The sequence below is a fragment of the Rhinichthys klamathensis genome, unplaced genomic scaffold, assembly GCF_029890125.1.
Source record: "Rhinichthys klamathensis goyatoka isolate OS25496 unplaced genomic scaffold, OSU_Roscu_1.1 h1tg000051l_1, whole genome shotgun sequence".
Classification (NCBI taxonomy): domain Eukaryota; kingdom Metazoa; phylum Chordata; class Actinopteri; order Cypriniformes; family Leuciscidae; genus Rhinichthys; species Rhinichthys klamathensis.
Window position 1 is genome coordinate 509,710 of NW_026606597.1, and position 18,509 is coordinate 528,218.

Sequence of the window (18,509 nt, forward strand, 5' to 3'; positions counted from 1 at the left end):
TATTCTCACTTGAATTTTTTTTTTTACCTGCTGCCAGCATTATATTTTAATGTGCCACGTTGAGTTTTTGGAAAAAAAAATTTTTTATAATAATAAAAAAAATAAAAAATAATTCTAATGGAAAAAATAGCTCATAAAAACTATATAAAAATAGCAAAGCATCATAAAAATCTTTAAAAATTCTAAATAATAATAAGAAAATATTATTGAACAAAAATATATTTGAATGGTTTACCTGGGGGAAAAAAAAGTTACATTTTAAGGCTTCGGTCTTTTTTGACCGAAAGGAAGCCAAGTGTAACCCCTAAACAAAGAAGCCCAAAGGGTTAAGAAATATTTTATGTAGGCACACAGACATCATGAATCAGCCTGTGAATCTCAACAATGGTGACAATTATAAAGCATGTTGCAGTGCATTCTGGGTACCACCAATAAAAACTCATTCATGGCTCCCATCATGCATTGCTACACGAATAAATAATGAGGTTATGTTCAGATGTGATCTGTTTGTCACCATTGCTGAGACTCATACACTAATTCTTGATGTCTGTGTGTACCTACCTAAAATGTTATAAAATATATTTTTTAGAAGTTTCTTAATTTATTGATTTGATCATTTGGATTTCATTGAAAAGGCTAAAAATGGTATGCTCTACAATGGCAGTGCTGCTATAATCCATAAGGTAAATTTAACTCAGAAATTTGGCTCTATATGAGTTCAGTAATTCAGGTCAAACGATTGTGAAATAACGATTATGTTAAAACACAACAAACACCATCAGATCACCTTTACTATTTATTCATCTGGCTGTTATAACTCACGTACAGCAGCCAAACAAATTCTAAAGTTAATGATTTAATGGTCAAGAGCCCAACTAAAACAAATACAGATCGCCATAATGGTGACTGGTTTTCTCCTTCAGTGATTCAGCTTGTTAACATCAGGTGTCTTCAATAATGCTCAATCATCACTCAGTTAATCACTTAATTATCTCATTAACTTTTAACACTCTGCTCAGAGTTTAATTGGGTCGCTTAAAATGACTTAATTCCATGATGTTGAAGTTACATGAACAAATTATGTTTGTTTAACGTAACCCAGTTATGTGGAACCTGTTGACATAAAAAAGTGAATTAAAGCCAACATATCATTTTTTTGAGTGTAATATGGTTTCTATAGATAGTTAACCAGAATTCAACATGGCATGACATCAGCTTCACATTCTCTATTAATGTCAATGTTCAATAGCTTTGTCTGCGTCGCTCTTCTCTGTATTCAGAAAAAACGCTGTTGCTGGACTATTTTGGTTGAAAATATAACCTTACTTATTGACTGTGGAAAACAGACAGCTGGCTCTGCCTCAATAAAGCACACAACATTGTGGTCGACAGTGGTCTGACTAATCTGCAAAGGAAGCATGAAGTCCATTAAAACGAAAGGTATCAGTTATCTTCTCTTATTTACACAAATGCCTTTCTGGGGCCGTATTCACAAAGAATTTTAAGGCTAAAAGTAGCTCCTAACTGGCAAATTTAGGAGCAACTCCTAAAAATAATGGGCGTGTCACTCCTAACTTTAGGACTCCTAATTTTTTTCACTAAGAGTAATTCACGAAGCATTTTAGCCCTAAAAGTAGCACCTAAGTCTGGGACAGCTTAAAAGAAGTCGAGAGGACTCCTAACTCACTAAGACCTATTCACAAAGGATTGTAGCGCATACCACCGCCTCTCGCAGTCGTCCGGGGTCCGCGACACAAGCGGGAATGCTGCATTGATCTGCAAACAAATCCTCTCCCATTCTCACGCTTAGTTTTGCTTGATATCCCAGTGCCGAATTTCACTTTTATTATGTTTTTGGGCCAGTAGCAGTAACTGATCCTGCGTCCAGTTGGGCTTTCTTTTCCGTTTTGGCGAGTTCATAATCCACCGTCATTCAACTATTATGGTGTGTTCACACCGAACGCGAATTTAATTATTTGCGCGAGTAGATTACATACAAAGTCAATGCAAGTCGCGAATAGGCGCATCATTCGCGCCGGGCGTTGCAAATGACGCGAATTGGGCGACGCGTTTGCCGCGAATGTCTTCCGCGCAAGTTGAAAAATTTGAACTCGAGCGAATGTTCAAGCGATAGACGCGTATTTGACGCTTTATTCGCGTTCGGTGTGAACACACCATTACATTACTTCAATAGGAGTAACATTTCCTTGCTTTAAGTAGTCTATTTAGGCTAATAGGATGTCAATTAACCAAGCAAGTGTTAATGCAAGTGTCGTTTTTTCATTATTAGGCAAGTGGCGGTTTTCATTGGGGTATTAGGCTACCTTGATTTAATTTAATTTAATTCACGACTTCTCTCTCTCTCTACCTTGTTAGAATTACACTTCACTGGGGCCTGCACAAACATTTCGATGACATTACTATTATTATTTTGTGTTGGACACAGACATATTTAGATGTCCTAAATCCATGATTTGTTGCGTCTGTGTTATGTTCCGCATGATGGCCCTGTCATCTAACAACCAATCACCGTGATCATTGCGAGGAGGCTCGTGCATGAGAAGTGACGTCATCCATAGCAACGAAGACTCACTCTTAGTTTAGGAGTTGTCATTTTTCCTTACTAAGAGTAGGTCTGAAAGGCGTTGTGAATAACTTTTAAGAGAAAACTCCTAGCTAAAATATTTTAGTGCGATTTAGGAGTACTCCTAGTGGTAAGATAAAATTCTTTGTGAATACGGCCCCAGATATAATAGCCACCCCTCAATAGCCATTAGAGCATTAATTTCTGTGAGGCTGACAGGTGGTAGATTCTGAATGACAAGTTCATGCACTGTTCAATGGCATTGTCAACACAAATGCTTACCTGTGATATTGATTATTCAAACAGAGGAATTACCCCTGCTGCACAGGTTGGGTTAAGAATCATGTTAACTCATTGTTTACTGTAGTCACAGAAACAAAGGTAGAAGCTCTCTCCGAACAACAAACAGTGGTCTGACTAATAGAGTGCATTTACAAGAAAAGTATATCAGCTATCTTCCTGTTTTCACAGAGAAGCTGCCACGTCTCTTGCAGTGAAACTGCTTCACCAGCCCCTCTTGCAGTAGGCTACTTTATACCCCAAGCTCTCACTGTGTGCTTTGTTTTAAGCACCGATTAATATGTTGTTCTATTCTGGGATCTCCCTTCAGGATAAAACAGGATTACAGATAACACTGCTATAGACATACTGTTTTAAAATGAACTTTTTTCTTATTTGAAAATTGAATTTTTAAAGTGCAGATTTTATGCAAAGTTCAAGTTACCTTAATAAACAGTTTGAGTGAACCTTTTGTCAGTAAAAAATATTTCTACAAGATACTTTAAGGGGGTAAAATTCGTCATTCCAAACCAGTAGAACTTCTGTTGGACACAAAAGATAATATTATAATATAATTTCTATATTGAAAATATCTTACTTATTATATATATTATATACACACTCACCGGACACTTTATTAGGTACACCTGTTCAACTGCTTGTTAATGCAAATATCTAATCAGCCAATCACATGGTAGCAACTCAATCCATTTAGGCATGTAGCTGGTTAAAATGCTGAAGTTCAAACTGAGCATCAGAATGGGAAAGAAAGGTGATTTAAGTGACTTTGTACGTGACATGGTTGTTGGTGCTGATATACTGGGATTTTCACACACATCCATCTCTAGGGTTTACAGATAATGGTACAAAAAATAGAAAATATTTAGTGAGCTGCAGTTTTGTGTGCAAAAAGGCCTAATGCTACATGTCAGAGGAGACTGGCCAGACTGGTTCACGCTGATAGAAAGGCAACAGTAAGTCAAATAACCACTCGTTACAACCGAGGTCTGCAGAAGAGCATCTCTGAACACACAACACATCGAACCTTGAAGCAGGACTACAGCAGCAGAAGATCACACTGGGTGCCACTCCTATCAGCTGAGAACAGGATACTGAGGCTACAATTCACACTAACTCACCGAAATTGGACAATAGAAGATTGGAAAAACGTTGCCTGGTCTCGATTTCTGTTGCAACATTCAGATGGTAGGGTCAGAATTTGGGGTAAACAGTATGGAAGCATGGATCCATCCTGCCGTGTATCAACAGTTTAGGCTGGTAGTGTAATGGTGTGGGGGGTATTTTTTGGGACACCTTGGGCCCATTAGTATTGTTGCTGATCATGTCTATCCCTTTATGACCACAGTGACCATACTTATCTTCTGATAGCTACTTCCAGCAGGATAACATGCCTTGTCACCAAGCTCACATAATTTAAAACTGGTTTCTTATGAGTTCACTACATTCAAATGGCCTCCGGGGTCACCAGATCTCAATCCAATAGAGCATCTTTGGGATGTGGTGGAACTGGAGATTCGATAAACAAAAGAAATTTAAAAAATAAAGTTCATCAAATATATTTGATGACAGCTCAGTTTGACAATTTGACATCTTTTTACAACAACCAAACAACGCGCGTTCACGAGAGTACCACGACGCATGTGTGACCTCGAGTGAGTCTTCCTCTGCTTGTAGGTCATATGTCAGAATTCCAGCTCCTGCGTCATCAACACCCGCATGTGTCGTGGTGCTCTCGTGAACACGCGGCGGAGACTGATACGGAAGAGAAGACATGACTGAATAAAGTCGATATTTTGTTTTTTTGGCGCACAAAAAGTATTCTCATTGCTTCATAAAATTAAGGTTGAACCACTGTAGTCGCATGGACTATTTTAACAATGTCTTTCCTACCTTTTTGGGCCTTCAAAGTGTTCATTAAATAGGCTAGCTGTCAAAGGAGCCCTCCCTGAGCCATCAAATTTCATCAAACATATCTTAATTTGTGTTCTGAAGATGAATGAAGGTCTTACGGGTTTGGAACGACATGAGGGTGAGTAATTAATGACAGAATTTTCATTTTTGGGTGAACTATTCCTTTTCCACGCATTTCCACCTGCCTTGAGCAAAATCCACCATAAAACCAGGACTCTTCGCATTTGGGTGCCCCAGTTTGAGCATCTATCACCAAATTCTCATGGCCCATGGTATCAAGGCTATTCACAGTTGCTGGGTCTCTAGAGCCACTGCCCTGCAGCATTTTAAAAGGGTGTCCTGCTCTACTTACTGTTCATAGACAGGACTGAGAGCGATGGGGCGGGGTACCGTCAGAAATAAAGGGTGTCCTAAAAATTAGGGGGAATGGGACAGCAGGGTTTGCATATTACAGTATATGCTCTGCTATGTGTGTGTGTGTGTGTGTGTGTAATGTGTCTTTTGGCTACAGATAAGGAGTACCTTACTCTCCTTTTCTCAGCAGATCATTTTCAGTGGAACGAGCCGGAGGTTGCCATGCATGCTGTGTCAAGGTTCTCCACTCTCTCCGGTAATTAAGGGGGTCTGGGCTCTGCTCTGCTACTGCAGTCTAATTAACGTTAATCACTGTAGGCTTCCTCTGGGGCTGACTTCTGTTCTGCATTTATATAGCTAGAATCTGTGCAAGTCTCACTCCAAGGTTCGGATGAGAGAAGGGTTAGACATCTCACAAAAGGTAGGTCTGTCTTATCACTAGCCTTGACCCCTAATCATTCCATGGCTGCTGGTGCTAATGTCCGATGTCTTTGAATACTGTCTCCAAGAGAAAAACTTGAACTGTACCATACTAATGAAAATGAGCATGTAAACAAATGATCCACTAAGGGAGACAGAGAAGGGAATACATTCTAAGGAAAAAGAAATAAATGTGCCTGTGGCCACAAGGCAGATAGAAAAGTGTTCTATTAAATAAAAATGAATTCAGGGATTGGGAAACCTCTTTCAGTCCTTTTTCAATTTTTCATGCTGTCTTATATTACATAAAAAAAATACATATTACATAAATCCACTTATGTGTATGTGCCAAAATGCTCTACCATATGTTCCCAATTTCTTACTCTGTCTTGAAATATTCCAGCACTTACCCACCTTATTTTTCAAAGCAGAAGTACGCTATTTCCTGTGAATGTGCAAAACGTCTGATTCATTATCCAAAATAGGTAAATAAGAATATCTAAGTTCTGTAAAACTAAATGCGCATGCAGTGTATTTACTCTAAAATAACCTGATAACAAATATCAGTTTGCAACATCATGCAGCATAACAGACTGTTTTGTACAGCTAAAATAACTGGAAGTGGCTGACACCAAAAGCCTTGCACATTCAAATTAAAAATGGCCACGCTCATTCTTACGGTATGTTCAAAATAAGGTGGGCAGAACTAACAATGTCAGCAAACATTACGATCAGAGGCGATCCCAGCATTGCATTTTAAGGAGTTTTTTGTCCTGAAAGATATTGCTAGCAGAGATATTCAATTTTAGCTTGCATGTTCAGTTTAAAGTCCAGTCAAGACTCTTTCCATTTAAATCACAGCTATGCTTAATGGCTCAGCAGAAAAGAACAACAAATAACACACAGAGGGACCTGTTATACCTGATCACTCTCCAATCTTCTGGAGCCCTGGTACCCACAGTCTGCAAACACACAGCAAAGCACACACAGCTGGAGTGTGTAACCTGGCCTGAACAAAAACACCCAGTTTATTATAACAGATGGTATACCTGACTTGTAATGTGTGTCCAAACAGTACAGTGCATGATTGTGCACATTATTATGATTACGTAAAGAAAAAAAAACTATTGTCACTTGATTTCATGAGTTTAACCTTTGAAGATGGAAATGTTTACTTGTGGATTAATATTCTCAAACATATATGGGCAGTTTTTAATTTTTTTTTATTTTTGTAAAAAAAAAAAAAGAAAAGAAAAAATGACTCATGAAAGTGTTTGGACCTCTTAAATTTCCATCTGTGGCCCATGCAAGAACATAAGAGCCCTGTCTCTTTGATAAATATTATATTGAAAGTCATGATAACAGATTTTATCTGGTCAGCTGTCAGTTCTGTGTTGGGTTTCCTCTCCCAAATGATTATTAACCCCCATTCTAATGTCACTATGGCAAACAAGATCAATTTAATGAGCATCTTTTAGATTTCATGCTACTCAAGTTTAAAACTAAAGTTTGCCCCAACACTATATCCAAACTCCCTCACCTTATACACACTATTTTTTTATTATAAATATAAATATACATACACATATAGTATCCTTTTAAACATTTCTCCTTTAAGAACTGATACCCATTAAAGCCTGTCACTATACATTCAAAGGCACACTGTGGAACTTTTCAACCTTTATAATATATTACCAAAACCCATTGAGATGGTACATCGACTTACAATAGGTTGAATGACACGTCTGCCGAAGCCTGAAGGTGTCTGTATTAGGGCTGTGAATCTTTGGGTAGGCAGCGAATCGATTCGATTCACGATTCATAGGTTTTCGATTCGATTCAAGAACGATTTTTGCAAATTCAGAAAGATTCGATTCAATGCGATTCACATTAAAATTCGATGCGATTCGATTAATTCGATTCGATTCTTAATTTTTTATATGCATTCATAGGATTATTTAAATGCTTCCCCCAATGGGTCTTAGTCAGGGTGTGAATTATACAGCTGCCTTCGGGGGTCAGAGAGTGGGAACAAAACAAAAAAAAACGACATTTTGTCTATTGTTAACGTTAGTCCACGTTAGTTTTTAATGAATCTATTATTATAAAAAATATTTCCAAAGCCTATAAATTAGCTTAAATGTAAACCAAGATTTAAAAAGGCTTTAAAAGTATAGTTAGTTCATCATGCTAACTATTTTGTAGGAATGGATACACAACCTTAAAGTGTTCCTGGTACATTAAACATCCTCCATTGTGAGACTAAAAATACCATGAACTTTCCCAACTAAACCTTAACTAACGTTTCCTCATGGAATAGCTATACTCTTTGTTCTCTTTATCCGACTGAACATTGTCCTTGTGATTCTGAAAGAAAACGCGCCGGCTGTCTATTTGTGCTATATTAACGATTACGAATGCAACTTTAATGCGCATCTGATTGATTGATAAACCACGCGCTCTTATTTCAGTGTAATTAATGTTGTAGTTATTTCATCAGTTCAGTTTAACGACATTAAGTTACATTTCATTCATCATTCATGATTAATCGGAAGCGTGTGCATTTTAGACACCTATTATACGTTTTCTCTTTCCATGTAATAAATGCGCACCCTTGAATAAGTGGGGTTTTACTTTAACAGCTCAGGACGGGTAAGACCCATTTCCGTAAAACTTCAGTATCTTATCTTAAAGAAAATAACGGTGACGTTTTCACGCAACGAACGCGTTGTTTCATAGCAGTGACCGCGCAATGATATGGCAGCTTTATCAATGGCTTGCTTTCTCGATAGAGAGCTGTCATCTGCTCATGTGAACACCAATGGCTGTCCTGAGGAGAGCTCAAACATGGACTGCTCAAAAATCTGTAGATGAGAGCTATGTGGGACCGAGCGCGAGCGAAATCCAGTGAAAGATGGTAAGAGTGCAGCGAGTATGTGAGAGCTGTGAGGACGCGAAATGACGCCGCACAACGCCTCATTAATTCGCGCATGTAGTCATTTAATGTTTATATGTTTTAAAGCACTGAATCGATATAGAATCGCAAATTATTCGATTCTTAGCATTTTAAATCGAATATTGACCGAAATAAACGATTCACGATTCGAAATACATGTTTCAAGATCGATGCATATGCATCGTCAGGATTTGTAATCGATGCATCGAGAAAACGAATGAATCGTTACACCCCTAGTCTGTATCGCTTTTACTAGCACTATGTAACTTCGGGTTTCGGGTAGGAACCCGAGCACAAAAAGAACTACAAAATTCGACCGCTTTACGGCATACGTCACTTCCCCCACCACCCCAACTTCCTCAGATTCTAACGTGAGAGCTCAACTCGCGTTTGTTTGCCGGCGTCTGTATGTTGTCGTCATGACTGAATCAACAGCTACTCGGAAGAAAGCGAAGAAAGCAAAGATTTTGTCAGAGGAGACCAAAAAAAGAAAAAGGGAGAGTTTAAAATAAACATCGGCATAAAAGTGTATATATAATGTAATATTTACGGCGAATTCGTGTAACAAAACTGATATAAGTCACAACATACTGCCGTATACAAATGTAAATGTTTTTTTTTTCCTTCCAGCTCATATATGTTTGTATTTGTGTAAAAGGAAAAACAAACTGAAGACTACAAATAACGGAAATATGTATATCAGTTTTGTTACACGATTTCCCGACTACTCGATTTCATCTCCAACCCATTGCAAAGAGATCCTGAAGACGTTAATTGTTTGCTTCAGGTGTGTTTGATTAGGGTTGGAGATGAACTGTGCAGGACAGACGATCGGCAGGAGCAGGATTGGGCAACCCTTGTCAATGCGACTTACCTGATCAGACATTGTTTTCTGCGTATGCTACTTTTATTCAATTTGTTTTCTTTATAGGATTTATATTATTAATCTTATATTTATATTATTATTTTGGTCAGTAATGAATCGATTAACTTTCTCCAACATACAAATCAAATGCCGTCTGCACACACATAAAGACACTGGAGGTTGACCGGTTGACTGTTTGTTGACTTTTGCGACAATGCTGCGGCGCTTGTGGCCTCTAGGGGCACTAGACGTGAAAATTACAGGTCGAGCGCACCCTAGTGGCCAAAAATTCCACAGTGTGCCTTCAAATGACACTATTAGAAAAAGCAAAGCATCTAAGAACTTGTTTTGTTAGTAATTAGGCTGTTTCGAGATTTGCCAAGGGGCAGGTATAGGACAGTCTTGTTGTGATTTAGTGTGCAGAGGAAAGTGCTTTCTGCTCTGTGTTTATGACAGTATCTGAACAGTGGGTGAGCGGGTCGGGGCTGGAGGGAGTCGGGGTGTTGAGGTAAAGGTGATAATGTGTGAATCCTCCCTCTCTGCAGGTAAAGAAACAAGAGTCTGAGAAGGGAGATCATGTGATCTTACAGTGACAACAAACTCATAACAGCCAGGACAAAACAGAGGACTGAAAAAGACACTTGGAGTTGTCTTCATGCTTCTTTAAATGTAAGATTGTCTGTACATAGCGACAAAAAGAAAACTGACAGACTTCTCTCTGGTCAAGTCATCTTCATTTATATAGCGCTTTTAACAATGAATTGTTTCAAAGCAGCTTTACAGAGATAAACATATAATTTAAGGTAACAGATTGTTTTGGCGTTATAGCGGTTCTTGAATAATGTTACTTCCAGCTAAAGTTAACTTTGATTGATTCACCTCCGTCGAAATGATCAGACTTTAAACGCGAACCTGTGATTAACGCTGATGGCGTTCACATGCTCATTCAGAATTCTATAGTTATGTGCTTTTTAAAATATGTGCGCAGGTTTGTAACTCTGGTGCGCAGGTTTGTAACTCTGGTGCGCAGGTTTGTAACTCTGTGCGCAGGTTTGTAACTCTGGTGACATATGCAGGACTTCCCCAATCATTTAGTCTACTTTAGTCCACAAACCAGTTCCCCTCCAGAATTGACTGCAAACTTCCATTTCTATTCCTTTTTGAGTAACACCCACATCGTAAAGTCCAATCAACAACCAATAGAACCAAGTCCTCGCCCCATTTCTTTTCCAATAATCCGTTACACTTGGATGTACGCCACAATACAGAAGAAAACATCTGTCACTATTTCTGTTTTATTGCGACTTTATTTCCCATATGCACATGGCACAGTATCGGATTCCAGTTATTTCCATTTGTATAGTTATTTCCTATATATATATATATATATTATTCCGTACAATCAGAAATAAAATCTTACTGTTTATCCTAAACATTTGTTAGTGTCACTGATACTTTCACATCCCACTATAAGCTTTTAACTGGATCTGTATTTTTACAACCCTGATGGCCTGAATCCTTTATTAAATGTTAATAGACCTGCAATGCACTTAACTAGCTTTTTCCTCATCAAATCACATTTTAAAATTGCAGCACTGTTAATAATTCATTGCTTATTTTACCTTTTAATGGAAGTTACTTTGGAAAAAATGTATCTGCTAAATAAATATTTCATTATTGCTCATGTTAAAAAAGCTCATGCTCCCTTATTTTTATCTTTGTTAAAAAAGTTGTTGCTAACCACAGGCAGATGTGGCGGAAAGTGAGAATTGCTTTGTTTCTCACAAGACAAGTGTGACAAGATAACTAGATACTGTAAATCCCTAGCAGCATCCATTCTCTGTCCCACATTGGTGGGGCTTCCATTGGGAGAGCCTGGAAGGAAGAAGGAAGTCTGGGATACATGCCAATTCCCTCATCCAGGAATCAGCCAGCAGGTGCATTCACATATCGACCAGTGCATTAATTACCAACACTTTTCATGTTGTTGTACAAGGCAAGGTCCAGTGGAGCATGTAATGGCCTAGATGGCCTCCTGGGAGAATGGGACATTATGGGAATATCGCACAGCACAACTGGGAAGACGTCCGAGTATGGGCTGTATTTTAAGCAAATTGCCTTTGTTATTTGTATAATTCATCTGGTGTATGAATAATACGTGGTATAAGTTGTGGTCTGGTAAAGGTTTGTGTTTATTTGTTAATCATTATTAGCCTCCAAACTACTATAAACTACTACAAACTAAACCTTTGGGAACTAATAACAGTTCTCACTTTCTCTAATGTGCTTGAAGATTTTTATTTCATTCCAGTGTTTTATTCATATATTAGCTTATATTTCGTCACTGGATAAACAAAACTACATACTAAATGATGGATTCATATGAAATACAACACAGACACATGGGGCAAAAATGTACATAGACAAATCATCATCAAAAAGCCTCCAGAGAAGTTTGCCGCGTTTTCCTGAAACCTCACGAGGAAGACCAGCTTTCATCGGTTTCATCAGAGCTCTGAAACCGTTGCCATGACAACTTATTCCCAAGACATACACTGCAAAATGCAGCATCTTGCCTGCCAAGGACATAAAAATATCAGGTGCCTTTGGGAACCAGCGCAAACATCTGCCAGATGACAACGGGATAACAACAACTCTGTCTATCTTTCACTCGTTTGCTCTCAATATCATGCTCCCACACACGTGCAGGAACAATAAACATAAAGAATGTCTGAGGCATGTCCATTGTGTGTTGGGTAAAGCCTGCAGTTCATTCAGATGTATGACTCATTTTTTATTATTAATTCAGATGTGCTGAATAGCTGATTCACTGATTGTATGCTATAAGGCTGACTTGCTCAGATCTGATTCAGAGCACTTCACAAACATTAATCATAAAAAACATGAATATACAAATAATGACAGGAAACGACATTAATAATATTAAAATTATTCATATTCAAAACAATATTATTATGTGCCACATTATTAAAAATATTTTGGTGAGTGTTTTCATCATCCAAATTAACTAACAAAACATACATTTGCTGCATATTTTGAAAAATTGTGAAGATGGAAACCTGTAATCTTTAAATAGCATCAAATAAATGAACGTTTTGTGAATTATTGTTTACAATTAAAATACAAATAATTAACAAACAAGCGGTACTGTATGGTCATACATTTCTTGTTGCAAAAGAATACTCCATTAATAGCACACTTCAAGCACCCTTGCCTCTGGCTTTGCGAAGTTCAATGTTGTCTAATCACAGAATAATTTCATCTGATTGACTGATTCCTGGCATAAATCTACTCTACTTCTAACTGTACATCGACATTCCTTGACTCATTTATCAGCGTTCCGTAGCCAATAGGGTGCATTACCCAGATCTTGGCAGTAGTCCTGGTCCATTTTACTCCTACTAAACATCAGGCATAAAACAAACAGGCCAATTCAATAATTGCCCAAACCAGACTGGCCATTAATTGCCATGTACAGAATGCATAAAAGTCTACTGACTGACCACATTTGGCTGACACTTTTATAAAAATCAACTTTGCATTGAAAGTAGGTATATATTTGATCAGTTTTTGCATTCCCTGCAATTGAAACCATGACCTTGGCTTTGCTAGAGCCCTGCTGTTTGAGCTACAGCCTACAGCAAATACAGTACACATTACAACAGCTAATGCCCACTATAAAAGTCTGACAGGACCAAACTAAAGCTCAACACGTAACACTAAATCATCTAGCATCTCAAGTGCTGTCACTCAGACCTCCTGATCGGAATGATGTTATCGGCCTTGTGTGTCTTATCTCAAAGCAGCATGGGCACATAAATAAAGAAAAGCCTTTGCTTCGTGATTCTATAATGTCCTCCCGGAGTGATTAATTTGTGCACGAGCACGCCCGCGGCGGGGAAGGCATCTCACGGCGCGTGGCACAGCAGTGTTGCAGTCAGAAGACCTGTCGATCAATGGCTACATGCAAGAGGCCTGGAATGACTGCACATGTTTTCCCCAGGGTGACTGAATTTAGTCGCTTCGCCTATCACTAATAACGCTAAAGGGAAACCAAGGAATATAATTCAATCGAAAACACTGTCAGATATAGGGTATAGACAACCAGTTGCCTCTCGTTTGTTTCAATAGCTACTGAGCATTGTGATCAGCTTTCAGTCTTTTAGCTAGCCTGACTTTTTTCATACTCATATTCTAGTCAGAATGTGAGTCTGATACTGCTCCATAGGGCTTTGATTAGGAGGCGTGTCTTAAACGAACCAGGAAAAAAAGCCCTCTGCACTCAATTGGATAGACCTACAACCAATCAGAGCAACGCAGTAAGTGTTTTTTTTATGAGCTACACAAATTGTCAACAGAACTCAACTGCACGCACGCTGGAAGAAGTAGTAAAATAATGTGTTGCTTCTTTTACTTGGTCCTCCATGAGTGCGACCAAAGGAGAAACCACAACGACCACAGGGTTTTCATTGCGTCCCATCTTCTTAGCGACCATCCAGCCCGTTCTCATCCCAAGGCGTCATATAGGCTACTGACGCTTTTGCCAAAGCGTCTACATCCAACGCACATGGCACCCTTTAGCGTCAATATGAGACGCAGATATATATGGGCCAGAAGGCGCCTCCTATTGGTCTAACCCTAACACTACCCCAGACCTAAACCTACCCATAACCGAAGCGTGTTATATTGACGCTAAAGGGTGCCATGTGCGTTGGATGTAGAATGCGTTGGACCATCGGAGCCAGCTGATAAATTAAACTTTCGCCAAGATCGGAAGGACGGCAAACACATCTTTCCGATCGACAAATGCCTTGATTGCAGTTCTCTGTTCGTCTTTTAAAATGAATGCGCTGTCGATTTCTTTTACAGCAGACGCGATAGCAGAATCTATACATCTCAATTCTCCAGCTGCAGTCATCTTTGAGGGAAACCAGTTCAACCCAAGCGCTCTTTGATAACGTGATTATTACGTAACTGCAGATCATCTGTCCATCATTGTATAAAGCCAGCCCTGGCAATTTGATTGGCCCGACTAATTCTGAACCGATCATAATTACTCCTCAATGGATCGAGTCCAGACCGAACTTCCCGACCAAAAAATTTTGTGGGCGGGGTTCGGGCTGGCATCCAGGCTACCTTTTAGCAGAAGTGACATACAAAAGCTTTTCGTGGTTCAAATAATGTCAATTATAACAAGAAAAAATCCTTTAAAAATCTACACATGTGCCAGGTTATTATCTTTTTAAACATGTTTCATAAATTGTTTTTGTTTTTTAAACGTAGTCTTACAATAATACAATTTAGCCTATAACATATCCTATAAACATTCTGAATGCATGACAAGTGCTGTAACATCAAGTAAAATGTATAGGCTACTATACTTTATTTGCACCTTGAATGGACGTGCAACTATTTCTTTTTTTTAAAACATATTTTTCAAGATTAAATATATATATATATATATATATATATTTTTTTTTTTTTTATTTTTTTTTTTTTATGATTTAAGATTCTTTTTTTAAGTCATGGAGTATATTTTCTTATAGGGTCACTTAATTTGACGTGGGGGAAAAAAACTTTAGTCACATGTATAAACAAGTCATGTCTATTTTATGTTTTTTTCTTGTCACATGGCAAAATGGCTACCTCCATGTCGGTTAATCACTCGGTTAAGCCCAATGACTTGGATTTGGAGGAAAAATTGTTTCAACTGTTAATAAATATTTCTATATTTGCTTCACAGCTTGGTTTCAAGAAATAGCAAAAGATTACGTTAAACTATTTATTCAACAATATCTTTCTATTCTTCACCTTTTATTGCAGTCTCCGGACAGTTGTTCAGTGTATTTTTTTTTAAGGAACTGTAGGCTATTTTTAATATATTTTTTTTAATTAGGCCTAACTCATAACATCAATTCAAGAACACTTTAATATAGACAGGCTATTCTTATCCAATGCAACATGTGCTTGGATGTGTTACGAATAGTGAACACAGGGCTGCACTTGTGCTCATAACTCACCCTTGCATATTTCGAAGAATACGGATCTTCAAAGAGCGCCCAAACACGACGCTGCCAACGTTGCCAAAACCCTGCAGCTTTGGCATCAGGCGAGTCGCCGAGAGAAAGGCGTTTAGTCATCTCAAGTTCATCGTCTCCATCTCCTGGATCACCCAAAACTTCCGTGTCCATATCATCGTTCCCCATTTCAGGTGGCCCTCCACCGAAACTGTCCAGCGCTTCTTCGGCCTCCCGGTGCTGCCGGTACGTCATCCAGCAGCAAGGCTCCACATCTGTCTCATCGATGCCCCAGAAGGCCAACTCTTCCTCATAAAGAGGGCCACAAACATCAGCAGGGCAATGCAACTTTCCAGTCCTATAATAATTGAGAATGTGTGCAAAAACTCCGGGGTGGCGGTCAAAGAAAAACTCGTCGATCTGGGCGTCATAGTCAAAGTGACTGTGGGCATCAGGCTCGGCGAGCCACGCTAAACGAGTGCCGGGGAGAGTGCGCAGGGTGCTGCGGTAGGTCTGGTGTCGAATCCCTCCCACGTTAATCACAACACGGTCTTTCTCGTCGCCCTGGCCCATCTCGTCCTTTAGGCATATCTTGAGCCCGGGCCAGGAATTAAAACGCTGAAAGACCCGGAGGATACATGTGCGCAATTAATAGGCAACTGAAAAAGGAGACTGGGATGAATAAACGCAGAAAAACAGGTGCGCAAAGGCAACTCATCTGCAGGAAATCGGTGCATGAGCGTTTAATGTTCTTGTCAGGTGAATAAGAGATTGTCTCCAGATGCCAAGAGAAAATGAGAAAATAAAGATGTTAAACAAACCAAATTCATGCAGAGGATGTCATAAATCTGCGCTCCACACCATCAGGTCCAGATGAGGTGCGAGGCTGATGGCTTGTGGTGCACCGCTGGTGGCAGAGTGTGCGTGCGTGTGTGTGTGTGTGTGTGTGTGTGTGTGTGTGTGGTTCTGAACGGACAGCTCCAGGGCGCACGCTTTCTTTCCTCTTTCCAAAACGAAACACATACACTGCCCTGAATCCCTGTAGACTCCTCAAATCCGACAAAGTGGAGGGATCGAGGCTACACAGAAACGGTCACATTTTAAGCGGTTTTTCGATCTGACATCAGTCGTTTTCTTCAAAGCATGTCCAGATGCCCACGACCAGAAGCCGTTTGTTGACAATCACGACAGACATCACATCTAGAAAATGTTTTGCCACTGGATGTGAAGCTATACTTGCACAGGAGACGTCAGGTTTGAAGTGGAAGAGGAGGGGTCCTTTAAAAATCCTCTTTTGTCTCCACTATGTCCAGTTTGGCGAGGTCCTCCGGTGTTTGTTCGGAAGTGATTGGTCGTATCCTATTTATTTTCACCATATGAATAGACTATGTTCAGTCTCCTTTTCCGCGCGTGCCTGTCGATGAGAGTGGAGCGAGACTCGTCATTCCTGCGGAGAGACAACATGAGCCTTCTCTAGAGCCCACCGACGCGCATGCGCAATTGCTGAGTGGCTGAGTCTACGCGTGCACGAGATCAGATATTGGGATGGTTTCTGACGGTGGAAAGCTCGATTCAGAACGACATACAATATAATTGAGAAGACAACGCTTGCAAAAGCGCTGCGCCATGCTGTGCTTTCCCTCATCACCCTGTTTCTGCAGGTTTCATGAGATGTGTGGCTAGCTGTGTAGCCTACACTCTGCAGCTAACACAAAACATATTTGCTAAATTGAAAGTCCAGAAAATAAATAATATTAAGTGTGATGTAAGGTGACACCCCCTAGATATTTAAATTTGGGGGTAAATATAGAGAATTGTATTAGTTATAGGCCTAATATTTGACTAGATTATTAATTTATTGGTTTAGTAGTGCTTCTGAAGACTGCATACATAGCTGTCAGATACCTGAATTCACTGTTGATGAGTGCACCGACCACAGTATCTAATATGAAGTGTGTTTTCATGAATAAAAATAAAATAAAATCAGCTCTGAAAACACGGAATGTGACATAAACAACAATTGCATCCAAATGTACTGTAATCTATGTGTAATATGACTGACAAATTATTTATTGCTAATTTATTACAATAATTTAGAAGTACTTTTTTTTTTTTTTTTTTTAGATAGACTGTATTTGAAGTTAATTTGATTTTTGGTTGTATGAAAATGCCCTTGCATAGACAAATATTTCGTCTTCATAAAGAAGTTACTTAGGCCTACTAAATTGAATGTTGCACTTTATTTTGGTACGTGCACTTACGTGTACAGTGTACTTACCTAAGAAAGTATTGGGTAATAAAAACTAGGCTACATTCATTAATGCTCCAGTCCGTAACTTTTTTGGGTTAAAAATTATCCAAAATAATTTTTTGAGCAAGTAGGCCTACATAACTAGCCAGTGTTCAAGGATTAGGGAGACAAAGAAAACGAATCGGTTACCTAACGTAACCTCGGTTCTCTCTAGAAGAGGGAACGAGTATTGCGTAAGCTAGCTTACGCTGCGGGAAAGATTCATCTTTGCTGAGATATTGAAGCCAAAAAATTATTTCATAATTTTGTATCCATACACAACGCAGTTCCTCTGCGGCAGACCTAGAGCGGGCTAGCTAGCAGCTCATTGGTTCGCTCAGAGAGAACTGCTTAAGCCTATGGGAGAGCGGGGCTGAACCCGCTTCCAATGAGAGGCGCCCGCGCGCTCATTGCGTCATGACCCGCCAGAATGGGCGTGGCCATGGTGTATATAAGGCGCTCTCCCAGGCTTATATGTTGATTTATTTCAGCGTGAAGCGAAACGCTAGTAGCGCAAGCACGGCCGGGAACGCAATACTCGTTCCCTCTTCTAGAGAGAACCGAGGTTACGTTAGGTAACCGATTCGTTCTCTTACGAGAGGTTCTCTCGTATTGCGTAAGCTAGCTTACGCTGCGGGAACACCTGGCCAACGCCGTGCGCGCTACGAATCCACTCATGAAAAACCCAGGGATATACCGGGGGAATTTCTTAACGTGGAGTGAATGTACAAAGAGGCCGCAGAGCGGGCTCATGAAGTGTACACATAAGCATGTATGGGGCCAGCAGAGCG

The 18,509-nt window shown here is 39.5% G+C and overlaps 1 protein-coding gene across 4 annotated transcripts in view; it reads right to left on the minus strand.

Annotated features, from left to right (window-relative positions):
* Window positions 1–16,938, minus strand: part of kcnc1a (potassium voltage-gated channel, Shaw-related subfamily, member 1a) — a 64,497-nt gene extending 47,559 nt beyond the window's left edge. For 2 of the 4 annotated variants that reach the window (XM_056247944.1, XM_056247942.1), the window contains exon 1: window positions 15,432–16,938. In XM_056247944.1, coding sequence (XP_056103919.1) covers window positions 15,432–16,001 — 570 coding nt within the window. In that variant the 5' untranslated portion in view covers window positions 16,002–16,938. The remainder of the gene's footprint in view (window positions 1–15,431) is intronic. The other 2 variants (XM_056247945.1, XM_056247943.1) reach the window with 1 other exon arrangement.
* Window positions 16,939–18,509: the final 1,571 nt, after the last annotated feature.